Source organism: Accipiter gentilis, chromosome 29 (genome assembly GCF_929443795.1).
Source record: "Accipiter gentilis chromosome 29, bAccGen1.1, whole genome shotgun sequence".
NCBI lineage: Eukaryota > Metazoa > Chordata > Aves > Accipitriformes > Accipitridae > Astur > Astur gentilis.
The window spans coordinates 5,416,384-5,428,865 of NC_064908.1; the positions used below are offsets into that span (position 1 = coordinate 5,416,384).

The 12,482-nt window shown below is 57.4% G+C and overlaps 1 protein-coding gene across 1 annotated transcript in view; it reads left to right on the forward strand.

Annotated features, from left to right (window-relative positions):
- SCUBE3 (signal peptide, CUB domain and EGF like domain containing 3) overlaps window positions 1–12,482 on the forward strand; it is a 35,850-nt gene that overhangs the window by 13,777 nt on the left and 9,591 nt on the right. Inside the window, exons 5-7 of the mRNA XM_049831711.1 lie at window positions 3,038–3,163; window positions 4,087–4,203; window positions 11,955–12,071. Of these exons, the coding sequence (XP_049687668.1) occupies window positions 3,038–3,163; window positions 4,087–4,203; window positions 11,955–12,071 (360 nt within the window). The remainder of the gene's footprint in view (window positions 1–3,037; window positions 3,164–4,086; window positions 4,204–11,954; window positions 12,072–12,482) is intronic.

Here is a 12,482-nt window from a genome sequence, read left to right on the forward strand (position 1 = left end):
AAAAGCAAATTTATTATGAGCACATTGGGAGAGGATACTAAGGGGCTAATAAACATCTCCATAACAAAATCCTCGCAGGGCCCTTTATCAAGCACGATAATACCAAACGGAGGATGTTAATCCTATATCCAGAGCATTTTATTAAATAAAAGGTACCCGGAGATCCTCACACCACTCTGCAAGACTCATCTTCTCCTCCCAGGTCTTGCGAAGCACCGAGCCCTTAGTCTTGATATCAGTTCTAAATTGCTGCCGTCTGGAGCAATCTCTTAGCCAAAATAAGAGGAAATGAGAGATTTTTGCATCTCTGCTGATTTTTATCTCTGCTGCTTGGCAAAGCCTGCTGAGTGTTTTTACTTTCTTCCCTCCCCCTTCCCAGCTGCATCGGTCCCTCCAGCTCCCTGGGGGATCTCGCCCAGCCCAGGACAGCTCAGTGGCCAAGGTGGCATCTCCCATGTCCCCATCCCCTGTGTGCCCAGGAGGGACAAGCTGGCTGCTCCTTCGTCCCAGTGACGCAGTGGGTGGCCTCCACTGGGGACAGGGATGCAGGTGCTGGGTTTTGAGCTCATTTTTTGAGCTGAAAGTCTGCAGTGTTGTTAGGCTGGGGAGGTCTGTGTTGCTTCTGCACCCCGAGATTGATCTCGTAGCTGCTACGTGGTCCCTGAGCTCAGGCTCAGGAGCGGCTGCTGGGAGGGTTGCAGCTGGTCCCCGGGCTATGAGCCTGGAAAAAGCGGAGAGCTGAGGCCAGTTGGGGTCTGATGTTAAAGCCTGTTCTGACTTTACTCCTGGCTCCTTGGGTACTGCCAAGGCAGAAGCATTTGGTATTAGAGAGCTAAACCTCACTGTTACGACTGCTTCCTTCCTTCTGGGGTCCTTGCCAGCTCCTTGTCTCTCTTCTCCTACCCTCGCAGGAGGCTTTCTCCTTTTCCTCTGCTCTTTCTCTGTTTCTCAATCTCCCTCTTGCTTTCCTCTCTCCCTCCTGATGCAGAGGGGATGAAATGCTGCTGGGAGATGGATCCCAGGACCCTCCTGCTGCAGTACCACAACCCTCTCCCTCAAACCAGCCAGTCCCTCCCAGTAAGGAGAGGCCAAGGGTTGGAGCTTGCTGTGTATTGGTGCCTTTAAACCCTGTCGTGCTCAGCCCGACAATGACAGCGGAGCCACTGAAAGCAAAAGGAGCGAGCAGGGTCCTTGCGCTGGTGCAAGAGCAGATAACAATGCTGCACGGAGAGGACGAATTAAAGGGGGTGCATCCCTTCCCGGGCGGTGGCTGTAGGCACTGAGGGATTGCTGTGTCCTGGTGTTGTGCAGCGGTGGAGGGTGCTGTGCCCGGGTGGAATCATCTGGGGAGTCTTAGGAAAACAGCTTGCGGCCGTCCCGGCCTGGATGGGAGCCAGGGCACACGGACACCAGAGCTTGTGTCTCTGCTGGGATGTGCCGGGGGAGCCCTGCAGACTGCTGGCTGTCGGGATCTGGCTTCTCTGGAAGGTGGCATCTCAGGAAGGGGAGCAGCGGTGCAGCAGGGCAGGGTCAGCCTCGGAGGTCTCTGTGTCTGCCGTGGTACCTGGGACGTGGTGGAGTTGCTGCCAGGTAGTAAAGAGAAGCAATAAAAAGGAGGAGGAGAGAAAAGCCGATGTTCAGCGGAGAGGCTGGGAGCGCTTGGCTGTCCCCTGCGTCTCTGGGGCATTGCATGTCCCGGGGGGTCCCAGGGCAGGGCTGGATGGAGCGCAGGGGTTCGCAGCACCTTCCTGGCCCTGGGACAGGCTGGAGGGTGCTGGGGGGATGGAGTGGGGCTCCCCACAAGTTGGGGGTTCCCAGCATGGAGGCCAGGGAAGGGAGGGCTGGTGTGGTTGGAGACGGGAGGCTCTAATTACAGAGGGCTCGACTGCCACTGCAATTACAGATGATCGCCCTGTCCTGGAGCCAAGCCAGGCAGGATCTGCCAGGCAGGTGATGGGGAGCTACCTGGGACACCCACAGGCTCCAGCCTGTGGTTTTTAACCCTTTCTGTGCATGCTTGGCGCATTTCAGCATCTTCCTTCAAGGTGCCCTGACCCCATAAGGATCTTCCCTTGCCCTTCTGGCCCAGGCTCTTGGCACCCCACAGGCTTACAGCTCTGCCCAGTCCTCCATCCTGATGCTGGCACTGCTTACCCCATGGTGGGCTCAGCACTGGGTGCCTGGAAAGGAGCAGACCCCCTCCCTCTGCCAGAAAAAGGCCCTGAGCAGGCAGTTGCATCTCCCGGAGGGCCATCCCTGGCTTGCTGTGGATTTTGTTAAATGTCTCATAAATGCCTGTTGATGCCCTGTTCGGCATCCACTGAACCTGGCTTTCTGCAGCTGACTGTCCCCATGCCCCAGGAGAGGCTAGGGTGAGAGGGGGCTGTGGACAAGTCAGTGAGGGGGAAATGGCAGCTCTGATAATGGAAACCAGCAGCTCCCCAAACCCTCATTTCCCAGGGGCAGCCAGCATGTGAATCCTTCCCAAGCTGTCAATGCATCCCATAGCTTATGGGCATGCCCCGGGGCTCATCCTGGCAGAACAGCTCCATGGCTCTCCCCACCAGCAGCCAGCTCTGTCCCCCCAAACCCTTCTTTGCTTGGCTGAACAATGCCACGACTGCCCGCCCGGGGGTCTGTAATCACAAACATGCTCACCCCATCCTCTTCATCTTCCAAAAAGGAGATGCATCGCTCCGTCCCGTCGATGCCAGGCAGGGCTGGTGGGCAGCAGCAGCTTCTACACCCGCTGCTTGCCCCGAGGTGTGGGAGTGGGGTCTTACCCAAGGCAATGGGAGGGAATCGAAGGTTCAGGGTTGCAGGGTGGCTTTGCCCACCTTCCTGACCCACTCTGTGCCAGGAGGTGCTGCCCTTCAAGGCACTGCATGGGGTTATCCTGTCCCCACTAAGGTCCTAGCTTTGCAAGGTTTTCCCCTTATTGCCCACATCTCCCTTTCCCACCCCAGACATCCTTCTGCTGCGTGGACCATTGCTGGCAAGCTTTTGGAGCTTTTCTTTGCTTCCTTCTCTCTTTTAGAAGGAATGAACTGCATGAACAAGAACCACGGCTGTGCCCACATCTGCCGGGAGACCCCCAAGGGGGGCATCGCCTGCGAGTGCCGCCCTGGCTTTGAGCTCACCAAGAACCAACGCGACTGCAAACGTAAGGAATGCTCCAGGGATGGGGATATGGCCTCCTGGGGACCCCTAACCTTGTCCCAGTGGTACAGACCCCTCCTGGCCCTGCTGCAAAGCCCTGACCCCCTCGTGGTACTAGTTGATTTATCGAGCCTGAAGCCCACTGGCTTCATTTTCGTCTGGCATCCCGCTCTGCCATGTCCCCACGAGACATCGTGCCCTTACACTGAGCAGGCTGAAATGGCAGCTAAAGGGGGTCCCAGAGGCGCGGCATCCCCTGTCCCACCGTTTTGCTTTCCCAAAGGGAGATGAACAGGGAGATGTACAATCGACACAGCAGGAGCGCAGGAATCCTTTCCCTGGGGGTCTTGGTGCTCTCAGCCTGTCTAATCTCCTGCCAGCATCTCACTGGCACTGCCAGGGTTATTAAATAGATATGTACATGTTTATGCAATTATTTTTATTTTGTTTCTCATTTGCTGTCTGCAGCAAACGTGTAAAATTGCTGATGAAATGGAGTTTTAATCCTACAAGCCTATTTTCCCTCCAAGCTAAATGAAGAGTACACCTCGCCCCCCGGGGAGGGCTGGCAGGGATTCCCAGGAGCACCTGAGTCATTCCACAGCTCGGGAAAGTCCCACCCTTCCCTGTAACACCAGATCCAGGGTCAGGGGCAACCAGCCATTCAGTCCCCTTTGCTCCCACTCCACCGGTGGCATTTAGCAGATATGCAAACGGGAAGACGTGAGAAACCACATAACAGTTTGCATCTGCCAAGATCCTGCAGGGAAAGTCAAAGGGCTTTAGAAATTATCCAGGAGGGAGGGATCTCTCCGAGGGTATAGACGAGGTTTTTCCAAGCTGGCTTTATGCTACTGCTTGGGGATGCTGGGCAGGGAAGAGAAGGGCTGGGGCTCCGAGTGACAGCCGGTGCTTTGCCTCCTGCAGTGACCTGCAACTACGGGAACGGGGGCTGCCAGCATACTTGCGATGACACCGACCAGGGACCCAAGTGTGGCTGCCACGTCAAGTTTTTACTGCACTCCGACGGGGTGACGTGCATAGGTAGGTGCGAGTCATCACCTGGCCGTGGGGACATGGGTCGGGGTATGGGATGGCTTGTCTTCCTCCCTAGGCAATTTGCTCTTGGCCTGATGAAGGGGGTTTTTTTCAAGCTTTGGGGATGCGGCGTTTCCTTTTGCTGAGATCAGAGAAATTTGGTGTGTGTGTGAGGGATGCTGCAGGTACCTGCGGGGTGCAGGGATGCGTCGCTGCTCAACCACGGGGAGCGAAAGTGGCTGCAGGGATGCTTGAGGGGTCGGTTGTGCCCGGGTGTGGGCAGAGGTCCGTGCCTGCCTCCATTCTGTTGGAGAGAGAGGGGTGAGGATGTCCCCACGCTAGGAATTGTTACTGTCACTGTCACCGGCAGCATTCGGGAGGGACATGGAGGGGACAGATTTGACTGTGGCGATCTGTTCTGACTTGGCATCGGGGCCTCGGCTCAGGAACAATTGTCTTGCAAAGAAAACCCAAAACCCCAACAACCTGACAACTCAACCACCCCCAGAATTGTCCTTTTCCTGTGTGTGTTTTCAAATTGTAAAACATCAAACAGAGATAGAAGTTTTACTGGTTTCATATGCTTGTGCTGTTTAACAGCTGATTTGATTTAAAAAAATGTTACATTCAGGGAGTGATTAAGTCCACAAATTGCTCTAGACATTTGAGTTCTTATTGCAAAATAAAAAAGGAAAAGGAATTGAAAGCAAGAGAGAGGTTTTGGCTCCTCGTGTCTCCGCTGTGCCTGAACAGAAAACCCTCTGCGCTTTCCAAAGACAGCTCCGTCCTCAGGGAAAGTGGCGGAGGAGCCCCTCTAACCCTCGGCTGCTCCCCACCAGCTCGAGGGATGCTTGGGGCTGAGCCCCCACCAAAGCCCTCCTGCCTGTCAGCTCGGCTGCCTGCTACCTTAACGTCACCACTGTCACCCAGCCCGCTTCCAGGATTAATCCCAGTCCCTCCTGGCTGCTGGCAGGCGCTCGCATTGCAGCCCCTTGTCCCTGCCGTCCTCGTATTTGCTTCCGCGGCCGCTGCATCCCGTCCCACCCGCTGAGGACCTTCCCGTTGGGGTGTGCCCGGGGTGGGGAGCGCTGCTCTGATGGGGATTTTGGGACCTGGGGGTGTGTCAGCTGGTGCATTCCTCCTGGATGGAGGTCCCTGCGCGTGTGATGTCCGTGTTGGTGCGAGGTCTCGGGGAGGTTTGACACCAAAATGATGGTCCTGACCTGCTGGGTGCAGGGGGTGGGAGAGCAGCTCTCCAAAGCATCTTGTGATTTGGGGGGTGCTTGAGAGGGGTCTGTTTGCCAGAGGGTCTCAGCACTCGGACCCTGGGTACCACAGTTGTGAGGGTGGGATTTGGGGGTTTCCAAAATTGCTCATTCTCATGGCCTTGGCCAAAATCTCCCCTTTCACCCCTATGCCATGCACTGTACCTGCTGGGGAGGCATCCCCCAACCAAAGCCGGTACATCCCTGTGAGCTCTCCCCTCACCCACCTTCCTGGAGGAAATCAAACACCAGGATGGAGGATTTTAGGAGCAGCACCAGCCCAAAACTCACCGCCGTGCATTTCGCATCCCTTTCGGGTCTGCAGCCCCCTCTCCGCAGGAAGGGGCCCGCCTGCCTCCCACATCCCCCAGGGGATTCTCGGCCCCCCAGCCCTGCCGCGGGAACACTGTGGGATTGTGCTCCGGCCGCTGGGAGCCGGCAGCCGCCCCGCAGGGATGCCCGGCCGGCAGATTTACGGCCGAGGTACCTGCTCAGATATTTATAACCACCCTTTCTTGTTTTACAGCTGGGGCTCAGCAAACAGCCCTCCCCCATCCCCGGCGCTCCCTCCGCCACCCCTTCCCCATTTCCTCTGAAATATTTCATCATTTCAAGGGGAATAAGGTTTCCAGCAAGGGGAAACGCAAACTCGCTCCCCAGGCCATGGGCTTTGAAATTGTACGCGGTGCGTTTGATGGGCTGCCGGGACAGGCCCCTGGTCCAGGTTCCCTTCAGATCACACCACGCGGCAGGAAGCACGATCAGCCCCTTTGAATGACAGTTTCATTAGGCCACGGCCGGTGTTTTTCATTTTTCCGCTTTTTATTGCTGCTTTTAAAAATGCAGATAATGAATAACATGCCTCTGAGCAAAGCGGGGCCAGCCCTAATGGCTCCCAACATGTCTGCAGGCTTGAGGGGGAGGGGGAGCCGGGAGGGGAGGCCGATGACCTTATGTATTTATATTTGTGCTCAAAAAACAGCCTTTTTTTTAAAAAAAAAAGGAAAAGCACATAAAATCACCCTCCAGCAGCCCAGGGTGCAGTGCCCTTGGGGAGATGCAAACCGGGCTGTGGCGGTTGATGCGGATTTAGGCTTTCCGGGAAGATTTGCAAGCCAGGGCATCACTGCAGCTCCCTCGAACAGATATCTGGGGTGCAGCAGGGCCGTCACTGTCCCCCGGCTCACGGCGAGCACCAGTGGAGTGGGAGGTGGTGGATGGGAAGAAAATACGATTAGATGGAGAAGGAAACTAAACCAGCTCAAGTTTTATGGCCGATTTCCTGACCCGCACCCGGGTGGGTTTGCGGCGGCACCGGTGATGCTCCCCAGCTTTGTGAAGCCAGCAGTGCCGGGAGCGGTGCTGGGAGCAAGGGCTGCACCGGACCCCGCTGCCGGGTCAATGCTGGGGACACAAGAGCAAAGGGAATGCGGCGTAGGAGGGCTCTGGGAAGGGGAAAGCAGGGCACGGGGACGCAAGGCGGGTGGCCGTGGGCATGTCGTGCACACTCCTCCGCACACATCGACCTCCCCGAGGAGGACACGGTCCCTGCAGAGCTTCGGCATCCCGTGTCCCATCTGCTGAATCCCTGCCCTCAGCCTCCCGGGACAGCACAGGCACAGCCAGCGACTGCGTTTCCCTCTTTTCCCCTTCCACTGTCCTCCCCTCCACATGGACCCGGCGTCGTTTCTCACTAAGTGGGATGCATTCGTCTCCCCTCAGTCCCGTGGGTGATGGGCTCCACATGCCCTGAGCACCCCACCCCCACGCTCACCCGGGGGCTCTCCGGCTTTGGTCCAGCACTGCGACGGGGCTCTGTCCCCACACGGGAGCAAAAAGAAGTGCTGGGATGCCTTGTCCCCTTCCCAGAATGACCGGGATGAAGAATGGACATCTCCCAGCCATGGATGGGTGGTGCCAGGCAGTTTCCTTTGCAGGGCAAAGCTCGAGCTAATTTTCTGGCGCAATTCCCAAAAGCGATCCCCGAGTGTTTTAACACCAATTTTGGGATCTGCGGCTTTGCCCAGGCTTCTCTCAGCCCCTTCTTGACCATTTGTGTCCCCCCAGGCTCCCACACACTCCCTCAGGTACTCAGCACCTTGGGGCTGTGCCGTGCCTTGCTAGGGTTCCCCGCACCCAGGCGCACTGACACAGGGGTGAGGCTGAGCAGCCCAAGCACACCCAAAATTTGGGCTTACCACCAGCTTGGCTGCTAAATCCAAGTGGTGCAAGTCCCACTGGTGGGTCGCAGTCACCTTCCCGAAGACCATGGCTGTGCAGCGTCCATACAGCTCCTCTTGGGGATTGCAACCCACCCTGGCACACACTGGTTTTGCTCTGGCAAGGACGAGGACCCGATTCCCCAGACTAACGGGCTGCACTAACGCTCCTCGTAACGCGCTTCCTCCCTCTCGCATGGGGCTCCAGCCAGCCCAACGCAGAGCACGAAACCGGAGGGGGTTTGGAGATGCTGCGAGACACGGGATGCTTTGGACAGGGTGATGGAGGAGTTGATAGCACTGGACACAAACCTCAGCTTTTGGCTTTTTTGGGAGGTGGGGGGGAGAAAAAGCCAAAGGGACAATTTCCACCAGGCTGGAAAGGCAGCGGAGTCAAACCCATTGACGTGTGACACCAACCGAGCTCCTTGCTGGACACTGTTTCTAAATCACTTTTTTATAATGTTAAACAGGGGAGAGACACTTCCAGCAACACGTTATCCTTGAGACGTTTTCTAATGGTAAATATTTTTGTTCTCTCTATCTCTACGAAGGGGTCTAACCGTAGACGTTCTCTCATCTCGAGATCATAACCGGGCTCGGGGGGCTGAGCTGTCGCGCTAACCGCATGCCTCACTAACCTTGTCCCCCACTGCTGCTTTTAAACCCTGCAGAGCAAGCCTGGCCTCGGGCTGCAGGCTGACTTTGCTTTTGGGGACAGAGAAAGAAACCCTCCCCTGGCTGCGCTTGCATGAGGCGGGGGCTCTCGCGTTGCTTTGATCGATCCAGCCCGGTGCAGGGGGTGATAATCCGCTTTCCAGTGGCTGCAGCAATGGTTATCCACCCCCCCACCGCCGACAAGCAAGCCCGAGAGGCTGCCGGCGGCTGCGTGATGGGGAGGGGGATGCTCGTGCCCGTCTCTGCGCTGTGTGCTCCCAAAGTTGCCCCTTCCCACAGCCCACCCGCTCACGGACAGTCCCCCCAGTGGGTGCAGGGACATTCAGGGTGTCCCAGGGTTTGGCCCAGGAGAGCTGCTAACCGTGCTCAGGGGCACCTAGCCCAGAGCTGCAGCAAATTGCAGAGCTGCAATGACCCTTTATTGGGCTGGGCACCTCGGCTGCTTCCCAAGGATTCCTTTGCAACCCCCGTCGGGTCTCTAAGCCCTTCACGAAGGTAAGGCGATGCCTCTGCTCCGCCAGCAAGGAAACCGAGGCAGTCTGAAGGTGCAGTGACTTGTCTGCGGTGGGGAATCTTGTTCACGGACGTGCTGTGTGCATGCAAACTCCTGGCACATCCAGGAGGAGCTGTGGGTGCACAGCTCCCCGGTGGCAGGGAGCACCGACCGTGGCTTTTGGGGGGCTCTGCAGAGCCTTTCCCACAGGGGTGAGAGAAGGGGGGAACCCCAGCTCCGTGCCATCACCGTGCTCCAGCCAACGCGGCTGTAATCCCTCCGATTACCGCGCAATTATCTCCTTAGGCTTGTGGGATCGCAATCCTGCTGCGATTGCCACTTCCCGGCAGGTGGAGGCGAAGCCGGAGCGTGTGCGGGCAGGGTGCTGCGGGGGCATGGGCAGGGGCTCCGTCGGACCCCGGTGACGGCCGGCGCGGTGAAGGGTGTCAAGTGGGGTGAGGATTTCCATGGCACGGTGGTCAGGAAGCGAGACTGGAGCTGGGATGGAGGAGGGTGGGAAAGAGTGTGTGTGTGTGTGTGTGTGTGTGTGTGTGTGTGCTCGTGTGTGTGTGCAAGCTGCTTTGTCTTCTCCCTCCCCGAGCGATGGAGGCCCTCGCCAAAGCCCTGTGTGGTTGGGTGAGTCACGCTGGCTCGCACCAGGCTGGGAGCAGCCCCCGGGCTGCCGGCACCGCCGAACAATGCCGCTCTCCCGGGGCCCCGCTCCAGTGCCTGGCCCCACGCCACCCCACCTCGGCTGCCTCGCAGGTACCCCAGCAGCCCCCTCCAAGCTTTTTGCAAGCCTAGGACATGGTACCCCTCTTTACAAAAGGGTTTTTAGTGGTGTTCCGGCCATGCCAGCTCAGCTCCCACCCCATGCACGCCCCAGGCGGCGGCCGCATCCTGCAGGGGATGGCGGGTAAGGCTTGCTTTACTTCTCAGCCGAAATTCCTGAAGGTGCAAAGGGGCCAGGAGGGGAGATGGGTGCCGCAGCGCTGGAGGAGGCTGTGAGCATGGTGAAGCATGCCCAGAGCACCGCGGTCCCCAGAGAGCCCCGTCCTCCCCGGTGCAGCCGCTTCTCCGGCTCCCCGATCCCGCCAAAAGCAGCACCCGCGCCGAGCCCATCGTCTCATCTCGGCGGCAACCCTGTTAAATCAATCCTCCCTGGGCTGCTTCTGCATCAGCTGCTGAAACAAAGGCTGGCATTAAATAATTCTGGCTTCCAGAAAGTTTCCCTTCCCTTTGGCATGGTGTCACCCACACCACACTCTTCCCTGGTGTCACCGGGAAGCGGGGGGGGACGGTCCCGGCGTGGCCAGGCTGCATGTGGCGCGAGGACCTGGCTGGAGGAATAATATCTGCAGAAATCCCTCCCTTGCCATTAGGTTTTGTAATTGTGCTGGCTATTAATTTCATAAAATGGTCCCTTTTGTTCTCTTATTATGGGACATCATAAAAATAGCAGCGGCAAGACGAGCACAGAGCGATCCCAGCTCCCTCGCCCTGCAGCAAATGGTTGGATGGTTCAGTCATTCCCACCCCATGCGGCGCTCGCAAAGAGTGGGAGAACCTGGGATTTGCTCTTTCCAAGGAATTTCTTCAAGGCATTTTCATCTTGGGTTCCTTGAAGCCCAAATGCCTCATTTATCCAAGCAACCAGCCTTTTGAAAGGAATATTTTATTATCCTTTGTGAACAACTTAATGCACTTCAAACCATTGTTCTGGTGGTTAGGACCGAAATTGAGGATTGATCTCACAGGGAAGCTGTCAAGCTGAAAATGCTCCATTTAAATTAGTGTCCCTTCTAGTCCTACCAGCAACAGCTGACTTTGATAATACTGAAATAATTAGCTTTCTTTTTTTTAAAATGGACTTTTTTTTCCACTGATGCTGCCTGCCTCTGTGTGTGTGTGTGTTCTAATTATACAAAGCGTCTCCCAAATTAGCCTGCGACACTGGACCGGCCAGTGTGCCCGAATGGCGGGTGACAGTTAGGGACCGGCAGTGCAGGGGGTCACTGGTGGCTTTGTGGCCCAGTGGCTGTGATGGCAGTGAGGGGGACGGGACCCCCCCCGCTGCCATCTCGCCAGGGGACCGGGGCTGCGCACCTGCATCCCTGGGGACCCGCAGCCTGGGCACCCCCGGAGAGACCCGGCTCTGGCTGTGTTTTGCACAGCAAGTGCTGTGACTTTGTCACTTAGAAATTCAATTCCTCCTCACTGGAACTGCCAAAGCTAGACTCCACCAGACCCTGTTTTCGGGGGACACGCAGCCCTGATGCCAGCGTGAGGGCTGAGCATGGCTGGATTAATCCCATAGAGCCACTTTTCCCTCCGTCAGCTGAAAAGCCGATGTGTTTCGGGAGCGTAGAGCCTCTGTTGAACCACCTCCGCTTTTCCCAGCGCCCTGAGTGTTGGCTGTTTCGCAACAGGCAGCAGCTCTGCCTGCACGTCCCTGCCTGTGTCCCTGACCCCGTCCTCTCTGGGATGACTGGGTGCTGCTCTGCTGCCTACCTGCAATTAATAAAGCATCCTCTAAGGAGGGGACAGGGCTGTCCCCACTCCCCTCTCTGCCTTAAATGCAGATACCCAGTATATAAGAGCAGGTTGTTGGAAGGTGGGACGGTTGCACAGGGGTTTGGACAGGGAACTGGGAAACCTGGGGGCTTTTTCCTGCCTTAGCGTTGCCTGCAACGTGGGATGAATCACAGGAGCCCTTATTTCACCGCCGAAATCCCTGGGAAGTAGCGCCCGGGTGTGATGGGAAGGCAAAAAGCGCTGGGTCATCTGCAGAGGCAGAAGATGCTGCGGGATCACCAAGCGTTAATGCCTTACCCTCCCCTGCCCTCGCGCTCTGTATCTGGGGTGTTTATTAATTTGAGGGGCTCTGTGACCTTGTTAATGGCTGTGTGAAAAGCCAAGGGCGGTTTTGGTGGGCTCTGCAGGGAGGTTTGTACCTGCTGCCTCTCCCAGGCTGTGGTGTGGGGGCAACTGGGTGGCATGGGGAAGTTTGGGTGGCATGGGGACATCTGGGTGGCATGACCCCCCCCCAACTTTTAAACACCGGTCCATCACCCCGGCCACTCTCTTCCCCTCTCTGTGCAGAGACGTGTGCTGTGAACAACGGGGGCTGTGACAGCAAGTGTCACGACGCAGCCACAGGCGTGCACTGCAGCTGCCCCATGGGGTTCATGCTCCAGCCTGACAGGAAGACGTGCAAAGGTAAGTGAGTGCGAGCGGGGCCGGGGTGTTCACCCGTGGGTGCCTCAGACCCCCCCTTGTGTCTTCGGTGCCCTTAGAAAAGGTGCAGTTTTAGCTCGGCTTGACATTGGCCACAGCCTTGGCTTGCTTGGTGTTTGCACCCGTGGGGTGGGGATGGGGATCACCCCCAGGCGCGAGAACTCAGCCACCTTACTAAAGGCACCACGGTCGGCCCCGCTCCCCTGGGAAGCCTGTGGGGAGGAGGAAAGGGGAGTCAGGTCAAGTCAGAGGTGATGGCGTGGTACTTGTGGGGCTGGAGGGTCCCATCCCACCTTGCTCCGCCCCGCTGCCTCAGTTTCCCCATGGGTAAGGGCTGGGCATGCAGGAAATCCATACCCACTCTGGGAATTTGAGATGCATAAGTCTCTCTGC